Consider the following 20,183-nt stretch of genomic DNA (forward strand, 5'->3'; position numbering starts at 1 on the left):
GAGTCCGAAATGGGTCCCCTAATCGGACTGAGTGGTGCGGTTGGTTGCCAACGGTCTGGAGGTCCTGAGAATCATCCAGGGGAGCGGGACCACTTGGCTTCTGAGGGCGAATCGGGTCCCCTTGTCGGACTGAATGGTGCAGTTGGTGGCCAACAGTCTGGAGGTCTTCCTGAGGCTCCAGAGGAGGGTAATTCTGTGAGTCCGAGTCCGAGATGAGTCCCCTAATCGGACTGAATGGTGCAGTTGGTGGCCAACAGTCTGGAGGTCTTCCTGAGGCTCCAGAGGAGGGTAACTCTGTGAGTCTGAGTCCGAGATGAGTCCCCTAATCGGACTGAATGGTGCAGTTTCAGTACGCCGTGGACCACTTTGGTCTGCCATCGTCAGTCGCTACGGTCGCTACTCGCTACTGTCTGCCGTGGAATCAAAACAAACCCTCTAGTTGAGGACGCGCCTTGATGACGCGAGCCCGAATGCGCCACAAGAAGTAGACGGAAAACCTTATATATCCATGCAGCAAACTGACAGGTCTGTCGGCCAATAAGGTCATTCGGTCCGAAGAATTTTATTGGTTGAAGTTTTCACTAAATATTATGAGAGTAAAATAATTGTTTGTTTTTACTCCTGGTGGGTCTGTCTTGCATATAATAAAATGCAACAAAGGTGAGAGTCCCTTTAAAACATTAATCATAATCGATTCATACGATTTAAAGCATTTATATCGATTATTGGTGAAGCCAAAGCGATTCATTCTATTTATTTATTTTAGCAGATCGATTTAGTTGAATCGGTAGGACTGACAATCGATTCATCGATGCATCGCATGAATCGTTGCACCCCTAGTTCCTCTGTGTATGTGTGTGTGTGTGGATTCCTCTGTGTATGTGTGTGTTTGTGTGCGTCTGGCCATGTTTCTCTTGTAGGACCTGTGTTTGTATTGATGGAGGTGTATTATGCATTTACCGCTTAAACTCAAATATGTGTTTGTTTACCTTTTCGCGCAAAACATGAAACAAAACACCACTTTGTACACACAGAGGTTCTTATAACTTCACATAGATCCAGTCCGGACCCAAGGGTGGTTAGAGTGCTAACACAGCTAGCTAGCTAACGTCGCAGCAGCCGATCACCTAAAGATAGTAGGCTGTGTCTTCGATGCAGTTCAGTAACCGCGGCGACGGTGTCATAACAAAAGCCAATTAAGACTCCATTAGTTGACGTGAGCGAGGTGAAGGGTGCCGATTACCCCGGCGTCGCCACCGGTGACTTCCCGCCTTACTTCCAGCGTGTCAACGCCTCATCAAAAACATGCGCCAATTAGTCATGACACCATTCAGCCAATCAGTGTTCACTGCCTCGCTCGTCCTCTAGGACCTGTGTGTGTGTGTGTGTTTGTGTGAGTGTGTGCTAACGTGTGAACATGCCTGTGTGTATGCGCGTGCGTGCCTGCGCGTGTCTGTGTGTGTGTCCCCAGGGGGAAAGTGGACTACGTACCGCTCCATGGCGGAGGAGACGCTGGATGCGGCCATCCAGACCCACGGCCTGGAGGCGTCAGCCAGCAAGACCGTGGGTCTGGTCCTGGAGGGGGGCCGCGACTGGTCGCCCACCCTCTACATCCGCCTGGTGCAGGACTACGGCCTGGAGAACGAGGTAGACCGTAGACCGGGGCCCTGTACCACGAAGCTCGCTTAGAGGGTTAGCGAGGTATGTTGAGCTCCAAGCCTGGGTTAGTTGTACCAGGAAAGTCGATCTCTTTTAGCGTCGCTGTATCACCATGGTGACTTATGCTCGCAACCAAACCTGGTCGGGAGCAGTTTTTCGGCTTAGTCTAGCTGGAGATCGGCTACTTAAATCGGCGTGCGCAGCTTCCTAGCCCCTCCTCTGACGATGGCGTCACCATTTGTGGGTGTTCCCGTGGACCCCGGCGCACTTCTCGTACAGGCGTCTCTCCGGAGACAGAGGGTTTTACGGGACAGAACCGATCCCTTGGCATTGTCTGACGATATTCAGATTTCAGACTTTATCGTCATTGTGCAAACAACGAAATTGGGGTTCTTCATGAGAGATACAGATTCTCATCAGAGGGTGTTCGTTATTTGATCGTCCTTTTGGACCTTATGTAGACAATAATTACTGCTGCGCATTGTGTCTCAGTGACAGAGTGCTAGAGTGGAGGTAGCGCGTCAGTCTTGAATTTCTGCGCGGGGGGTTCGACTCCCAAGTGACGCGAATTTATGTGAAGCTTAAAAAGTCCTAATTCTCATGCATATGGAATACTTATTCACTAAAGCTTATGGAATTATATTTTTGTGCTTATTTCGAACTTGAACCCATATTTTCAAGGCCGTGCTGGCACCACATCTATGGGGGTAAAATGCTGCAATGCATGATGATAGACCGTGAATTTGAACCCCAGTCGCTGGCGTTCGGGTCTTATACTAATCAACTACGCTACAGCCGCTACCTCTCAGCGGTCGAAAACATGCGATACATTTCTTAAATAGGGTGTATTTAAAGTGAATTCCCTAAATGATAGAATAAGGCAGGATGGACGTTGCTTATGCATTTTTAAATCATCATCATTCTATTTGGATTAATGGCGAACAATTCTGCATTTGGCATAGTTATTTTACAGACAATATGCTGAATCTTTTCACTTATACGCATATAGACTGCTTGATCTATCGTAAAGGTGAGAAAAATGACGCAAAAAATGCCCCTTTCACGTGAACGCGCACTGAACCTAAAGCGGAAAACCTGGTTCAACTAATTGAATCTAAAGTGAGCTTCGTGGTACCATTTAACTCTGATTGCGAGTTGCGGCTCTGTCGAGCCAGGTTTTCCCAAGAAAGCCTGGGTATGTTCAGCGAGCTTCGTGGTATACCCCACGGGTGTAGGGGCCAGGACGCTGGGTCTGGGATAGGGGTGGGAATCACAGGGAACCTCAAGATACCATGAGCGTTACATGGCCCATGATACTGATAATATCGCCATACAGCGATTCTGCAATAATCAATATATTGTTAGACAATCCTATAGGGGGGTTATTTTTTTATCAACACGGCGGATGCGCGTACAGAATGATCGCAAAAATAAATTTGTTTGAGCAGTTGCCAGAGTTATCACTGTGTGGTTAATTTGCAGTTGTGGTGTTAATTAGCGATGTTGTCGGCTTAGTGTTACATTAAACTGTAATAGGAAAACGCGGTTATATGCTATAGACCCTAGAGCAGGGGTGCCCAACCTTTTTCGACCCAAGATCTACTTTTCAAGTAGCCAACCTCCCGAGATCTACCAGTGAAACCTACCTTCAAGCGGGGGGGGGTGGGGGGGGGGTGTTGGTGGTGGTTTGTATCGTGGAGGGGGGGGCGGGGGGGGGTGGTGGTGGTGGTGGTTTGTATCGTGGACCTACGGACTTCAGTGGGGGTTTCATTCCGTCTGCACACGGCGTCTTCTCAACAATAATCAATATTATCTTCCTCCCACTCAGGGTGAAAATGGTAGGTCTTAACTCGTTTCCCCTCAGCCATGCCAACGTTTAGGACTGCGTAACTACTGTTGACGGCTTTGAACTACTGTTAACAGCGCATGCGCTACCGTGCGTATATGTCCCGCGCAATTATTTTTATTTTATTTTATTTATTTATTTATTTTCTTTATTTATTTATTTATTTTTTTCTTCACCCCTCGTGGTCGACTTGGGATCTATCGGCGGTCTACTGGTAGACCGCGATCGACTGGTTGGGCACCCCTGCCCTAGAGTATATGTGGTACAAAGGCTGGGACGAATTTCGAATTATAAATATGTAATTTTTATGTTAAAATTATAGACCGTCGTGATTCCCATTGAAACAAATCGCGCCATGATTTTTCTTCAAAACGAGAGCTGGTAAATTGTGAAAAATGATTTAAACTGTAATCAGACAACGCGGTTATATGCTATAGACTAGGGTGGAGCTTATTTATGAACTTTTGAAATATGACCTTCTTACCCTCTCATTTTGTTCCTATATATATAAAAAAATAAATCTGGCAAAATATGAGCACAATTGAACAATATTTAGGGGTAGCTCAATGACCGTGAAGTTTCTGATACCCAAAAGCTGCAGCAGCCTTTTTTTATTTGTTTTAGCTCCACCACAGAGATGTTTGTCCAATCCTTGGAGTAGCTCTATCAGTGAGTTTCAAGATCTCAGACGAACTGTATCTCCTTGGTGACTCTGTGACCGAGTTAAATGGCAGCAAGTTGCCGTCATTGCGTATGGCTCAGGGATTCTTCCTACATCACCATCTCGAACTAAAGGAGACTATAAGACAATCGTCAGCTGTTGCCATCATGGAAATAGCAAAGTTTTGGCACAAAGCTAGAATCCCAATGAGGGATCATCAAAACTGCCAAACTAAGCTTGAGTTGACTTTTGAAGAGTGGCGACTTCTGAAAAATAACAAAGCGCGAACGTCACCAACTCAACTCGCGAGAGAGTCAGCTTTTGTTTCCAGGCTCGAAGATCTTTTTGATGTCGCACATGCTGATGCTCTGACGAAGACGTCAGTATTACAAGAAGACAAGGATTTCTTGTTAGCCCAGCGAGAGAAAGGAAGAAGAGGGTCGATGGCTGGATTAGATAAAAAGCTTGCTGCTAAGGAGAAAAGGGCGTTCGAAAGAGAGGAGCAAATGCTTGCCAGGCGTCATCAAATGGAACAAATAAAAGCAGCAGCATCTACCGCTGAGCTGAATTCTTCTGGTTCTGAAACCTGCTTAGCAGCTGCTCTAGATTGCACAAAAGTGTCAGGCCACAAGGCTGCTTTTATCATAGCACAAACTGCCAAAAGCTTGGGGCAGAACATTGATGAACTTGCTCTAAACAGAGACTCAATTCGCCGAAACAGAGTACAACACAGAGGCCAGAGAGCTGCAAACATAAAGGCCAAGATTCAGGGTAACGTTCCCCTTGTTGTTCATTGGGATGGCAAACTGATTCCGGATCTAATTGGAAAAAAGAAGGTTGATCTGGTTGAAACCAATTCTGCCAGTATTGGTTTCAGGTAAAGGAATTTCTGAGTTACTTACAGTTGCCAAGCTTCCATCCGCAACAGGCGAGGCTCAGGCTGCTGCTGTCTTCGGAGCCATTCAAGACTGGGGCTTAGCAGACAGCATCCGAGCTATGTGCTTTGACACCACCAGCTCAAACACTGGTCGGATTGCTGGTGCCTGTGTCCTTCTAGAGCAGAAGCTTAAGAAATAGCTCTTGTCACTGTCTTGTAGGCACTAGGCCTGCAGCGGATTCGAATTGTATCCGAATCCGTTCGGTTCGTTTACCACAGTTCGGAGCATTCTGGAGATCCGCGGATTTCGGTTTCATGAAGGCATTGCCTTATGTAGCGTATTTTGCCTACTGTAGCCTACGTCCGATACAAAAGGGTGTTTAGGACCCAGCGGAATGCATTCTCTCCAGTGCTGCCCGAGCCAATGAGACTTTTCCCGCCCCTCCCTTCAGCCTGTCAGCGTTCAAAACAAACTGGGCTTTTCAAGCGCACGATTCCTAAATTTAAAGAAAGTAATTGATACAATTATATTCTAAATATACAGGAGATAAATACAAACGGGTGATAAGCGGGATAACGGCCTTCGAGGTCGACCGGTTCGATGGAAATAATGGACAGGTAGAGGCAACTCTGGCTTCATGCTGCGCTCGTCGCCAGAGTTCTAAGCCTCGTCGGCCGTTATCCCTTACATGTTACACTCAGTGCACCATGTTTTCAAATGCATTTAGGGGAACATTTATTGCACAAAAAAGCCTTGCAAGTTGTCTGATTGCAGTCAATTAACACATTGCAAATAGCCTGTGGGTCTCATTCATTTTTGTGTTTCTCCCCCAAACCCTCCGTCAAAAAAAAGTCCGCCTATTTACTATCACGGACATGATCCTAATCCGAACCGTATCCGAAACCGAGGCCCAAAACGGTTATCTGAACCGAACCGTGGACACACTGATCCGTTTCACCCCTAGTAGGCACCACATTATGGAACTGATAATTGGTGCAGTGTTCCAAGTATGTATGGGAGCCACATCTTCTCCCGGGGTTCCACTCTTCAAACGGTTCCAGGAATACTGGGGATTTATTGACACAGCAAAGTATGAACCGGGGATTGCAGCTGATGATGTGGCAGGTCTCGTGGAAGACATTAAGCAAAGCACCATTGATTACGCCAACAAGCATCTTCAACAGAGTCTACCAAGAGATGACTATAAAGAATTCTTGGAACTTGTGATTGTGTTTCTCGGTGCTGCTCCTGCACGAGGAGTGCGATTCATGTCACCTGGTGCAATGCACCACGCCCGTTGGATGTCCAAAGTTCTACAGTCTCAAGATCTGGATGTTCAAGGCTCAGTTCAAACTGACTCCTGCTGAAGAGAGAGGGTTACGTGATGTGTGTGTGTTCGCAGTACGTGTCTACCTGAAAGCCTGGATCACTGCTCCTCAGGCATCAGGTGCTCCTTCCAGTGACCTGCTGCTACTTAAGTCACTGCTTGAATACTCATCAATCCATTCAGCCATTTCAAAGTCAACATCACGCAAGTTTTCCAAACACTTATGGTACTTGTCACAGGAACTTGTTGGCTTGGCTTTCTTCGACAGTCGGGTCAGTTCGTCAACCAAGAGACGGATGGTTAGTGCCATGCAGAATGAAGAAAACCAAGAGCACGATCATTCCAAGCCAATCACTGTTGATCTGGATCCATTCAATGACAAGAACTTAGAAGACTTTGTCACAGCATAGTCAATGAAACTGATCCGAATCATGGAACTTCCAGATGGATTTCTCGCGGTTGATCCGGACTTGTGGCAGGACAGAGATGATTACAAGCAGGCTACAGAAGCAGTCAAGTCTCTTAATGTTGTCAATGACCAAGCTGAACGTGGAGTGGCACTCATTCAGGAGTACAGTGGATTACTAATCTGTGATGAAACGCAGCTGCAATTCCTGCTGCAAATTGTTGAGGACCATTGTAGATTGTATCCTGATAGCAGGAAACAGACTCTGTCCGGGCTGCCATGAAAACAATAAATCTAGAGTTTGCTGGACATTTTTAGACTGATATTAGTTGTCAGAAACTGAACAAGAATCCACAATTACTGTGTTCAAAATGAATAGTGTTGTTTAAAATAAATTGGTAAAGATACTCCTAAAGGTTGTGTAATTCGTTGCATTTTTATAAATTTCGTAATCTTTGAGGCACTTGAGCTACCCCTAAACAGAATAATTTAATGTTCAAACTTTGCATATAGTGTTTTTTTATTATGCCGCACAGATAAGGGGGGTAAGACTTAAAAAAAAAAAAAAAAATGTTATAGTTTAAGCTCCACCCTACTATAGACCCTATAGTATCTGTGGTATAAAGGCTGGGACGAATTTCGAATTATAAATATGTACAATCGATAACGTTAACTGTCTGGTATTCTAGTCCGCTGAGCAATGAGTCAGCCGTTGCCAAGTCGTAGCTAAGGTCCATCCTGTTTACTGGAGGAGTGAACAACGTTTTCTTTGCATAAGAACCTTACGGGAGGATAATGATTGTTCCAGGTATTAGTCAAACCCTCAGGCATTACCAGGGAAACAAAATAATGGCATGTGAAAAACTTTATATTTGGATTGTAATATGCATGAAAATATAAATTAATGATCTTAATTTCTTTTCTTTGGCACGTGACCATGGTATAAGCGGGATAATGCCCTTCGAGGTGCCAAAAACAAGTTTGATCGATCGTAATTAAAGGGGAATACTTTTTGAGGGAGATTAACTCAAACAGAGTATACATTGAATAAGCATGCAATACGAATAAGAAAAAGCATAATTATTATAGTATTTGAATTGTTTTATTATGTTGGCAAGCGAGAGGTAGAATAAATGGGATAATCAGTCTTATTAAAACGGTTTATGGAACCAACAACAACGCACAACAACACATGATTGATGATCTTGTCGCTCTCATCTCTTTCTGCATATGACATGCGCGTAGAGCGGGGAGTGACGTAGAATGATAATCCTTCTATGACGATACATCACGATATGTCTAACGATAAATACAAAATGAATATGAAAAGGTAAAGTGATGGATTTCTGTCTTTGGCTAGTTAACTTCCGTTCAAGTTTCCTTCATTCATGTTCAGCACTACCTCGAGGAGAAGGGAAATCTGTTAAAGGCGCCCTATTTTATTCATTAAAATGTTGATATATGGGCAATATTTCCTGTCTAACTCTTCAGGAATAAAGCATAAAAATGCAAAAGAAATAAAAAGAAAAAATTTAAATATATATATATCACTACTTGCCGCCAGCATATCGATTCTCATATCACATGAAGAAAGGCGACGATATATATCGCGTATCGATATTTTGTCCCAGCCCTAGTCCGGGACGAACGGGGGTTTGGTTCGTTTTGCATTCCCAAAATAATTGCTCATGACATTGGTGTGAAGGGGGCTTTTGAAGGCCCTTGTAAAAGAAAAGTTAACCTCTGGGAAAACAATGCCCCCGAAACAGCTGAATGGATATCCTCACACTACTCTATTGCCAATAGTCATTACTATTGCATTCTTAATATTAGGAAAATACCTAATAGGAAGATTGAACTAGTCACTGAGACGAACTAGTCACCCTAATGAACAAGAACAGTTTCTTGTCGCCTGGTCTCATAGGGTCCATCTTGTTATATCGCTGTAGGGTCGGTTTGAAGTCGCTCGTAACATGCAACCAACATCAAACAAGGGTGGTGAAATAGGGGCCTAAAAGTGTTTCCTTGGGGCCTGTTCATCGTACCGCGCTTCATTAGTAATTTAAAATGGGTTATAGGAAGCTCCCTCGTCACTTGTGTCGAAGGGGCTGTGGGAAATATATTTACTAAACTTGAATTACAATAATGGCAAGGTAAGTAGTCACCATAGTCTTGCTAGAAACACCCACCTACGTTACATGCTCACGGAGGCTGTGAAATACCGGGGCACATGAATGCATCATGTGTCTCAGCAGATACCTTGGCAATAATAAGCAGGGAAATGTACAAAAAATTCTACAAATTCTACACCACTGGGATTTCTGATCTCCGCACACAAACCACTGAACACACCTTTGTCGTTTCGAACGTACGCCACCAAAGCGACGATTCATTTTCGCACTGTCATCGATCGGTAATTAGCTTTCTGTGTAAAAAAAAGAAAATGAATCCAATATAGAGTTTTACTAAACAAGGCCCCAAGCAGCGGACCCCTCATTACCGTAACTCTCCTCTGTAATATTCCTAAAGGTCGCGTTGATATTTGGACAACGCTTGCCCTTTCCTGGCCATCGACAAAAGCCAGTGATCTGAATGCCAAATAGGCCATTTTGTTGTTTCGCCAAACTTATGACACCCCATCGATTCCAAACTGCTCAGACGCTTGTCGTTTCACTTGGGATGAGAGATTGGATCAATGGTTTGAATACCAGCGGTCACCAGTAGTGAACCCACTTCTCCATCTGCTCTGTGCTTATCTCCTCGGTGGCATTAAGTTATCTGCCCATTGTGTGCAAGTATACACAAAGACAGATTGTATTCATTTTCAGAGGGATCATAGTATTGGTTTATCAATACTCTAGTGTCGTCTAGCTTAGTCACAGTCTCACAAAGCCGGTATTCATGTTCACTGGAAGATATTCATGTTTTATTGAACAAGAATTAATACAGAAACAGAGGCCCTCTTCTTGTGCTTAGAAGTAGTAGTCATAATAGTAGTAGCACTATTAATTGGAGTAGTTGTAGTTGATCAATTTCTATATGGCCCCTATTTTATTTTAAGGTGTTATGTGGATTAGCCTTTACCAACCATTTCAAAACCGACCCCATAGTGACACTTTTAATGTGGGAGTGTCCACCCAGATGCATTCTTGGTAGTGCAGCAAAGTGGACTGACTCAACTAGTCGGTAAAATAGCGGCCCTTTAAGCTTAGCATTGAAAATGTAATTGAATCGAGGACAGCTAAATCCAACTTTGCCCTGAAACCTTCTTCCATTGTCTGCCAACTAACAAAGAATGATCTAACTTCCTGCGTGGCTTCCTCCTCAGGTGGCCCAGCATTTGGCGTCGACATATGGCGGGAAGGCGTTCGAAGTGGCCAAAATGGCGCAGGTCACCGGTAAGAGATGGCCCATCGTCGGCAAAAGGCTGGTGTCCGAGTTTCCCTACATCGAGGGCGAGGTAACGCACCATCAACTGTTTACAACCCAGAATCCTATGGACAATATACTCTACCTACAAACACAATGAAACTCCAACTCTGCATCTGGGACTTAGAGAATCCCCAAAAATATCAAAGTCTTATAATGTTCCCATTAAAACGGTTATTTTCTTGGACTTGTAGCAACACTTCCAGCATACAGAGTAAAATGGCCCCACACTTAGCTGGTGGCTAACACCGGTTATCGAAGCTTGTTCTGCCACTCGGGCCTTTACCTTCCACTTTTGTTGAAAAAACTTATTTTACGTAAATTAATTGGTTAAAATCCAAACTTCACATCTTTCACAAGCTCATCCGAATCTCAGTCCGACAAAAGTCGTCTATTGCTACTGACAGAACCTCAATTGACCACTAATCCCGTCCCCCCGCCAGGTGCTGTACGCCATCAAGGAGTATGCCTGCACGGCCATTGACGTCATCGCCCGGCGCACGCGGCTGGGCTTCCTCAATGTCCAGGCAGCCGACGAGGCCCTGCCGCGCATCGTGGAGCTAATGGGCAAGGCGCTCAACTGGACCAGCGACCGGAAAACCGTACGTGGCCGAAAGGCCGATCTACGCTCACCAACTTACATTTTATTCCCTGTTTGGTTTCCGTCCACAGTGGATTACTAGAGAGGCTTTCAATGTTTGAGTAACGACCCCAAATGTATCACCTGGTTGAGGGGTTGTTCCTATTCAGCAGGAAGTTGTGGTTGAAAATACATCGGAACAAACACAGATTCTGGTACACTCTAGTACAGGAAATTCTGTTAAACAAGATGAACATGGCCAAATATGATCCAAATATAGTAATTCTAGTTGTTGAACTTGAAGAACAGAAAGTTATTATTGCTAAAAGCCTAGATTGCATTGCGAACAGCTTTGCGTTGGTTGCAATTTTTATACCAGTGTATTTTTCTTTATTTGGAGCATTGTGTGTCCATACAGTCGCCCATGACAGGACTGGATCATGTTTGCGTCTCTTATTTCGGCTAGCCTGTGTGGCTTCAGAGCGGAGTACATAACCCCTGCTGGCTGTGTATCCCCCCGTTATTCTCCTACAGTCAAAGACACAATAAACCCTCCACACCCTTTATCCCCTCTCAAGGGGACCTGTGTGTGTGTGTGTGTGTGTGTGTGTGTGTGTGTGTGTGTGTGTGTGTGTGTGTGTGTGTGTGTGTGTGTGTGTGTGTGTGTGTGTGTGTGTGTGTGTGTGTGTGTGTGTGACCTCTCACCCAGTAAACAGGGACAAAACACCTTGGGGCCCAAAGCGCCACAAAACACAAACACCCAAAGGTTACATCAAGAACATTTTGCTTCATGAAAATATATATACTGATAACACAAACCTTTGTGTTATCAGAGTATGTCCAATTTGCAATAGTTTTCCCTGTATAAATATACCCTCCCTGAGGCCAAACAAGAGCACATTTACCTGATAAAGTTAGATAACACCAAATTTATGCATGCATGATCACCATCATTATTTAATAGCATTTAGTTTCTTAACAGTGTATTGTAACATAGGGAACCATTGCAGTTGGGGTCACAGTAAAGTGAAATATTCACTTGTCACCTGTAATATATCCTCCAGCTGTTCTCACTCGTGAAAGACAAAGAGATTTTTGTTCTATACATAAGTGCCTTGGGGGGGAAATATCCATTAAAGGTCCCATGGCATGCTACTTTATGGATACTTTAATCTAGGTATGAGTTGGCCCCTAAGATAGTATTTGAAGACGTTCGCGAAATTCAGCCACTTCAACCCAGTCGCACATTGATCTTTCCCAAAACGCGCCATTTCGGTGTCTGTAGCTTAATGCAAATGAGGAGGAGAGAGACGGGTCAAGGCAGAGGGTGGGGGTTTTGGCCCTGAGCAGCTTGCGGCCACGGTACCATGCGCTCTGTTTACAGTGGATGTATCGCAACGCAAGGCTCACACAGCCTTTGACCGTGTTCTGTAAATATTCTAGAGCAGGGGTTCTTAACCTTTTTGACCTTGAGGCCCAATTTTTAAAGTACAAAGTGGCCCTGGGCACACTGCATAGGTTTAACTGACCTCACTCTCGGTTTAATTTGTATACAATAATAACCAAATCCACTTACTGTTTAACAAGCAAAAACCTAAAATAAAAATAAAATGAAATGATAAAATGGGATCATCACAAAGACTTTTATTAAACATGTGTATGTAACACATACTGTATCATGACACTGAACAGGCTGATAATTCCTGGGCCAAATCAGGCTGTGACAAGAACATTTTCAAGAATCAAGTCAGGATTTTTAATAATAATTTAAAAAAAAGACCAATATTAGGATTTTACTTTAAATTAAAAAAAAAAAAAGGGGGTGATAAAATAAATGCATTCAAATAATATAAATCTATTTTTAAATTAAATAAATAAACTGTAAATAAAATTGAAATAGAGTGCAAATGAAACTATAGCCTTATAATCTGCAAAGCCATTTGAAAATTGCTTCAACAGTCTCCATTTTTTCATGACAGAAGAATCTTTATATCTGTGACAAATGAACAATGACACAAATAATAACGACAATGAACAACAACTCCCTTTTTATCTTCACCTCTTAATGAGACACTTGGGCCTGCCTCTGAGACATAATCAGATCCAGTCTGGGCGGAATGGGAGAAAGGCTCACTCTCAGAGTAGCCTCCAGCGTTGCTCTGAGTCTGTTTCGGGCTTTGGTCTTAGTTGTGGCCACAATGGAGAACCCTGATTTACACAGGTACGTAGTTGTGAATGGGAGCAGGAGTTTCACAGCCCTCAGTGCAAGACATGGGTACTCCTTTGAGACTGCAATCCAGAAGGAGCCCAGGTCCAGTTTGCCCCGCTGCAGCTTTAAAGTGCTGTCAGTGGAAACTTCCAGAAGCTGGGATTCAAGGTGTGAGGGCAAAGCAACATCACTTGCAGTGGGATCCAATGCAAATTGGTCCAAAATCCACATGTTTCCCTTCGTTGGACAGCATTAGCCCACACTCCACACACTGGGCTTTTGGCACTGCCTCTGTTCCTCCATTTACGAAACCGTATTTAATGAAGTCGACATTGTATTTCCGCAAAAACTTTGTCTTTTGGGTGGAGGGGTCAGGATGTTCGTCGTCATGTTTTCTTTTAAAAAACCTATCCATATTTGCCGCAGCGAGCGAAGAAGACTCTTCTTCTCTGTGTATTCGCGCTTCCTAAACAACTGCGTGATGCATTACCGCCACCGCGTGGTCGAAAACGGCATTGTAAGTTACTGAGCGTCTCATGCATAACATATCTCTGTCTTCACTTGATAATCTACAAAGTCCGGCGGCCCTTGGGGCCCACAGGTGCAAAACTGAAAGTTTTTCGCGGCCCTCTAGGGGGCGCTGGCGGCCCAAGTTTGGGCCGCGGCCCTATGGTTAAGAATCACTGTTCTAGAGCACTCCGGGTGCTCTCGCGGGAGTCCTTGAGCTCTATATCTAAATAATATAAAATTATGCATCGATATCTATATCATAAAATATATATTATCACGGCCAAAAGCTGTGTGCGCCTCCAGACGATATTATGAATCTCAAACGAATGCGTCGGGTTCTCCGACGTCTCTGGTTCTTCCACTTCTATCAGTCTGACGTAAACTGAACCGCGACATGGAGGAGAAAGGGATTGTCGCCCTCGATTGTCTTCCGTCTGAGCCCCGCTGCCCGCTGACGAGGCCCCACTGCCTCGAAAGCGGGCAGCGTGCCTTGCGGCGGTGGTGCCTCACGGCTGTGGTGCCTCACGGCTGTGGTGCCTCGCGGTGGCGGGCAGCAGGCAGCGGGGCTCTGGCGGGAGACATCACGGGCAACAATCCCTTTCTCCTCCTTGTCGCCGTTCATGTACTTCAGGGAGTCAAAGCCAAAGTGCCTTCCCCCAAATTCTTTCTCAACCATTGCTGAGATATCCCCCACTACGAGTCTCGTTGTGGAAATACCAGAGACGTCAGAGAATCCGACGAGTTATGCGCCATTACACCAACAGCAGAACGGTTATCCAAATAACAAAGTAGTGTACAACAGTCGTAGCTCATTGTCTCATTGGCGGGCCGAATTCTCTGGGCGGGAAGAGCAGAGAAGGGGAGGTAACCCCCACGTGTGACGACATGCGGGGAAAAATTCTAAATCGGCGCATCTAAGCATTGTTTTTTCAAAGGCAGAACAGGATAACTATTGCTCGTTTTACACCTAACGCCATTTCTAGCTACTGGGGGACCGTAGTTCTTGGAATCCAAGATGGCAGAATGTTAGGTTGTATGTGAGTTTGTGAGTTTGTCTCTCTGTCTGTGTTCATTTTTTGCGCTATTTTGTTTCTGCTACTTATTGAGCACACTGGATTTAAGGATATTATCATTCATCACATGAAATGAATGCAGACTACCTGGACTCTAAAGGGCTAGAACAAAGGCAGCAGTAGCAGCCTTGCTAACTCCCAAGGCCTCAGCAGCAGCAGTAGCAGCCTTGCTAACTCCCAAGGCCTCAGCTGCAGCAGCAGTAGCAGCCTTGCCAACTCCCAAGGCCTCAGCAGCAGCAGCAGTAGCAGCCTTGCTAACACATCAAGGCCCCAGCACCAGCAGTAGCAGCCTTGCTAACACCTCAAGGTCCCAGCAGCAGCAGTAGCAGCCTTGCTAGCACCTCAAGGTCCCAGCAGCAGCAGCCTTGCTATCATCTCAAGCCCCCAGCAGCAGCAGCCTTGCTAACATCTCAAGGCCCCAGCAGCAGCAGCCCTGCTAACATCTCAAGGCCCCAGCAGCAGCAGCTAGCATAGTAAACTCAGTAATTTAAAGACAATGGCATTTTTCTTAACTTTAGTATGTTTGTTGACATTTTGGGACCTGACTCCAAGGTATTGCCCCTTTGTGAGTACCGCTAGCTATGTGTCGAGCATGCAAGACACTTACTATAGTGGCACTAATGCTAATGTTGCCGGGCATTTTCAGCAACCACAGCCTGATTTGGTTTGGGCCTCAAACCTGTGGTCGGACCCACCTAGGGACTTACCTAAACTTCTACGTTGTTTTACTTTATATAATCTTACTCTTTCCCTTAAGGAAAGGCATTGCCTGGCTTTAACACATGAAAAAACTGCTTCAAAATGTAAGGAGGAGTGATGATTGTACTACTCTTACTTCTGTCTGGAGATGTGCAATCAAACCCTGGTCCTGAATTGCAATTTATCCAGACTCCCGCTGATTTTAAATTAATGTCTGGTCTCAAATGTATTCATCTTAATGTGCGCAGCTTAGTACCAAAGATGGACATGGTCAGAATTTGGGTTAGATCAACAGATGCAGACATTGTGGTCATCTCAGAAACTTGGCTGACAAAATCTATTACAAATGAAGACATTAGCATACTCGGATACAATGTTTATCATACTGATAGGCCCAAGAAAGGCGTAGCCATTTTCGTTAAATCAAGATTTGATGCTTCAATTGTTCTGTCTGAGTCTATCTCTAAGCATTTTGAATTTTTGGCATTGAAGTTGGAAATAGCAAAGTCCCTCTCTATGACTGTTGTCGGGTGCTATAGGCCTCCATCTGCCACAAAGGAGGCATTATCGTCATTGCAGCATCTTTTGTCCAAATTAAATTATAATGAGCTTTTAATGGCTGGAGATCTGAATTGGGATTGGCTAAATGCAGTTCCGGATTAATTTAAATCTTTCTGTGACACTATTAATCTTATCCATCTGGTAAACCTACCTACAAGGCCAAATCTTAAAAATTCTGAAAAGTCCACTTTGAATGATCTAATTCTCACAAATGTTCCTCATAAATTCTTATCCTTGGGAGTTTTCTGCAATGATTTGAATTATCATTGTGTTGTTGCTACTTGCACGGACACAAAAATCAGAGGAATTTAAAAATATTTAATGAACAGGCTTTTCATCATGATTTGTCTTTGGTAAATTGGGGACACATAGGTATTTTGCTGGACGTGGAGTTAGCTTGGACATTCTTTAAGGAACACTTTGTGAAAATTGTAAATAAACATGCCCCCATCGGGAAATTCCGGGTTAAGGGACGAGATAATCCCTGGTTTTCCCCAGAGTTGTCAGATACCATCCATCGACGTAATGTGGCATGGGCCAAAGCCAGAAAAAAGTGATTTTGCCTAAAGGCCAAATCTGAATATTATTTATCTGTCACAACTGAGAACCTTAATAATCCACAGAAATTTTGGAAAGTAATTAAATCTATATCTGTAAGTAAAAGTCCTCCGGCTCTTCCGATATTTGTTCTAAAAGACTCGGTCCCAGTCTATGATAGAACTGAGGTTCTAAATTGTTTTAACAATCATTTTGTATCATCTGGTTCTTTGTTTGATTCTACGGAAGGATTCTCCAAGGATTTCAGGAGAACCCTTTAATTTCTTACCTTTTACTGTGCAGCAAGTGCATCAAGCCCTCAAAACGTTGGATAGCAGAAAATCCCCTGGACCTGATTCAATAGAGCCCTACTTTTTAATCTCTCAATTGAAAACAAAGAAATTCTGTTTGGAAGTCAGCTGTTTGGAAGTCAGCTTTTGTTACCCCCTTATTAAAAGGAGGTGATCCAGCAGCTTTAACCAACTACAAGCCAATATCAAATCTGTGAGCCTTTTCAAAAATTCTTGAATCTCTTGTGTGTGATCAGTTAAAAGAGTTTCTAACCTCCAATGATCTTCTCTCAAAACTGCAATCAGGCTTCAGGAAAAAACACAGTACCATCACTGAAGCTACAAAAGTGATCAATGATATATTAGTTGCTCTTGATAAGAAGCAGCACTGTGCTTCACTTTTTATTGATCTGTCAAAGGCTTTTGACACTGGACCATGCTGTTTTAAAGCATAGGCTTTTTTGCTTGGGTTTGTCAAATCATGTAGTTTCCTGGTTCACAGATTATTTGAGTGACAGGACTCAGTGTATTAAATATGATGGTCTGTGTTCTGAATTTGTGAGTGTCCACAAGGGCGTGCCACAGGGTTCAATATTAGGACCCCTCTTGTTCATTATGTACATTAATGATTTGGGAAAAAACGTGTCAGATGCTAACATGCATTTTTATGCAGATGACACAATTATTTACTGTTTTGGATCAACTCCTGCTAGAGCTGTTGAATCTCGGCAGAAAGCTTTTGATGTAGTCCAGCACACACTCCTGCAACTAAAATTAGTCCTCAACACTGAAAAAACTAAACAAATGTTGTTTTCAAACTCTAAGAAAGTACCTCAAACTGTCCACACAGTGTCCACTCTTGAGGGAAATGTCATAGAGGTGGTTCATATCTATAAATATCTTGGTGTCTTGATTGATGACTCCCTTTCCTTCAAACCCCACATTGACAATCTTGTGAAGAAATTTAAACTTAAATTGGGCTGCTTCTTCAGGCACAAATTTTGTTTCTCTTTTGAGGTGAAAAAGCGGCTTGTCACTGCAACGTTTTTATCCAGTTTAGATTATGGAGATTTGATTTATATGCCTCAGCTAAATGTCTATGTAAGATTGATGCTGTTTACCATGCTTCTCTGAGGTTTATTACTAACTGTAGAGCCCTGACCCATCACTGTGAATTGTATTCTCGAGTGGGTTGGCCCTCTTTGTCCACCAGGAGGCTGGGACATTGGTGCACTTTTATTTATAAGGCCATGCTTGGGCTACTGCCATCATATATTTGTAATTTAATCACACAGAAAATAGTTGCTTCTTACAGTCTGCGTTCAAACAATCAGATGCTTCTGTCAGTTCCATTTGCCCGCACTGAATTAGGAAAAAGGGCATTCGTCCACTCTGCTCCCACCACATGGAACTGGCTGCAAAAAGATTTTAAATTAACCGAATTGATTTCTTTGAACGCTCTTAAATCTAAGATGAGAGCATTTCAGACCACTTCTTTGACTTGTAGAAGTTTTTTATGAATTTTAATTTACTTGTAAATGTTTTTTATCATTTTAATTTCTGTCTATATGTTGTGAGTGTAATATTGTGAGTGTACATATGTTATTTGTTGCTGCCTCTTGGCCAGAAAAAAAAAAGTAGTCAGGCTGGGGGAACACATATTAATGTTAGAAAACCTCATAAAGTCAAATTTTCATGCCGTGGGATCTTTACAGAACAGATGAATTGAATGAATGAACTACTAGTGTAAGATGTGTAAGAAATTTCACAAATCTTTAGTAAAAAATAAAGCATAAAGAACAACAAAACAAACATCTCTCTCTCGCTCTCTCTCATTCTGTCTGTCTCTCTCTCTCTCTCTCTCTCTCTCTCTCTCTCTCTCTCTCTCTCTCTCTCTCTCTCTCTCTCTCTCTCTCTCTCTCTCTCTCTCTCTCTCCCCCCCCCCTACAGGATGAGTTGGAGGCAGCCAGGAAGTTCCTGTACTATGAGATGGGCTACAGGACTCGGTCAGAACAACTCACGAAGACCTCTGAGATCAATCTGGACTACCAGGAAGTAGTCAGGTACTACTTCCTGTCCGTCTGTCTCTATTGTCTCTAGGTGACCTTGGGTGTCTTGAAAGGCGCCTCTAAATTAAATGTATTATTATTATTATTATTGGCGTGTCGGGAATCCCTCACTCATTCACTATATTGTGCACTATTTGGGGCGTCACATTTTTGTGGTACTGTTGGAAACCAAAGGGTCCAAACCAGGATCCCTATATAGTGCATCATTTCATGTCTAAAATAAATATGAAATCATAATTTCGGGCCCCGAGGGTTGAGTGTTTTTGGTCATAAATATACCCGTCTTAATATCTGTCGGTCTGTCTTTATATCTGTCTATATATGTCTGTAGTTATTTGTTTGGCAACAATACTTTAGCGCTAGTGTCATGTTTGGACCACAATACAAAGGTTTGTTTGGCCTACTCTCCCTCCAGGCTAAATTGCTGTGTGTGTGATTGACAGGTACAAAAACCGCTTCCACAAGTTTGACAAGGAGAGCAAAGGATTCATCACAACGGTGGACGTACAGAGCGTGCTGCAGGTACCACCCTGGGTTTCACTTTCTGCACTTCACTCTTTGTTTCTTTCCTCTTATTTTCTAGCCTCTCTTAATCTTGTTTTCTATAGTTTCTATTTCTTTTGTCTTTCCTACTCTCTTTCATTCACTCACTCACTCACTCACTCACTCACTCACTCACTCACTCACTCACTCACTCACTCACTCACTCACTCACTCAGTCTCTCCTCTCCTCTTGTGTGGGGTCTCTCTCTCTCTCCCGCCCTTGTCTCTCTCCCTGTCTCACTCTCCCTCTCGCCACTTGTGTGTGTGTGCAGAGCATCAACATTCAGATCGATGAGAACTCCCTGCATGAGATCCTCAGCGAGGTGGACCTCAACAAGAACGGACAGGTGGAGATCGACGAGTTCCTGCAGGTAGGTCACATGACGAGTCCAGTGGTGGAGCATTTTTAACAGCCTGGGTTAGGGGTTCGAATCTCTTTGTAGTTCAACTAGAGGAGCAAGGCATCGACACTGCCAGGGTTAAGGGTTTGAATCCCTGTGTAGCTCAACTAGAGGAGCAAGGCATCGACACTGCCAGGGTTAAGGGTTTGAATCCCTGTGTAGCTCAACTAGAGGAGCAAGGCATCGACACTGCCAGGGTTAAGGGTTTGAATCCCTGTGTAGCTCAACTAGAGGAGCAAGGCATCGACACTGCCAGGGTTAGGGGTTTGATTCCCTGACTAGCTCCACTGCTGGTGCTGAGATGGTAGGCCTCACGGTGACGTCATACGCTGGATCAGATCTAATGGGTTCACCCGCATTGCTCGCTCCTCTTCGTTGTTCCATTCACTCGATGGGTGGTGCTCTCCCTTCGTCTCCGTCTTTCTCACTTCAAAACCCTGCAGGCTCACGCTGTGAAACCGCCCACCTCACTTTCTCACCCTACGCCTCTCTCCATGTCCAACTC

The 20,183-nt window shown here is 43.9% G+C and overlaps 1 protein-coding gene across 3 annotated transcripts in view; it reads left to right on the forward strand.

Moving 5' to 3' along the window:
* The window catches only part of gpd2 (glycerol-3-phosphate dehydrogenase 2 (mitochondrial)), a 55,623-nt gene that overhangs the window by 30,521 nt on the left and 4,919 nt on the right, over positions 1-20,183 (forward strand). For all 3 annotated transcript variants that reach the window (XM_056588684.1, XM_056588686.1, XM_056588685.1), the window contains 6 exons: positions 1,472-1,647; positions 10,106-10,237; positions 10,650-10,808; positions 18,616-18,728; positions 19,178-19,256; positions 19,550-19,648. In XM_056588684.1, the coding sequence (XP_056444659.1) occupies positions 1,472-1,647; positions 10,106-10,237; positions 10,650-10,808; positions 18,616-18,728; positions 19,178-19,256; positions 19,550-19,648 (758 nt within the window). The remainder of the gene's footprint in view (positions 1-1,471; positions 1,648-10,105; positions 10,238-10,649; positions 10,809-18,615; positions 18,729-19,177; positions 19,257-19,549; positions 19,649-20,183) is intronic.

The sequence above is a fragment of the Gadus chalcogrammus genome, chromosome 4, assembly GCF_026213295.1.
Source record: "Gadus chalcogrammus isolate NIFS_2021 chromosome 4, NIFS_Gcha_1.0, whole genome shotgun sequence".
NCBI classification, from domain to species: Eukaryota; Metazoa; Chordata; class Actinopteri; order Gadiformes; family Gadidae; genus Gadus; species Gadus chalcogrammus.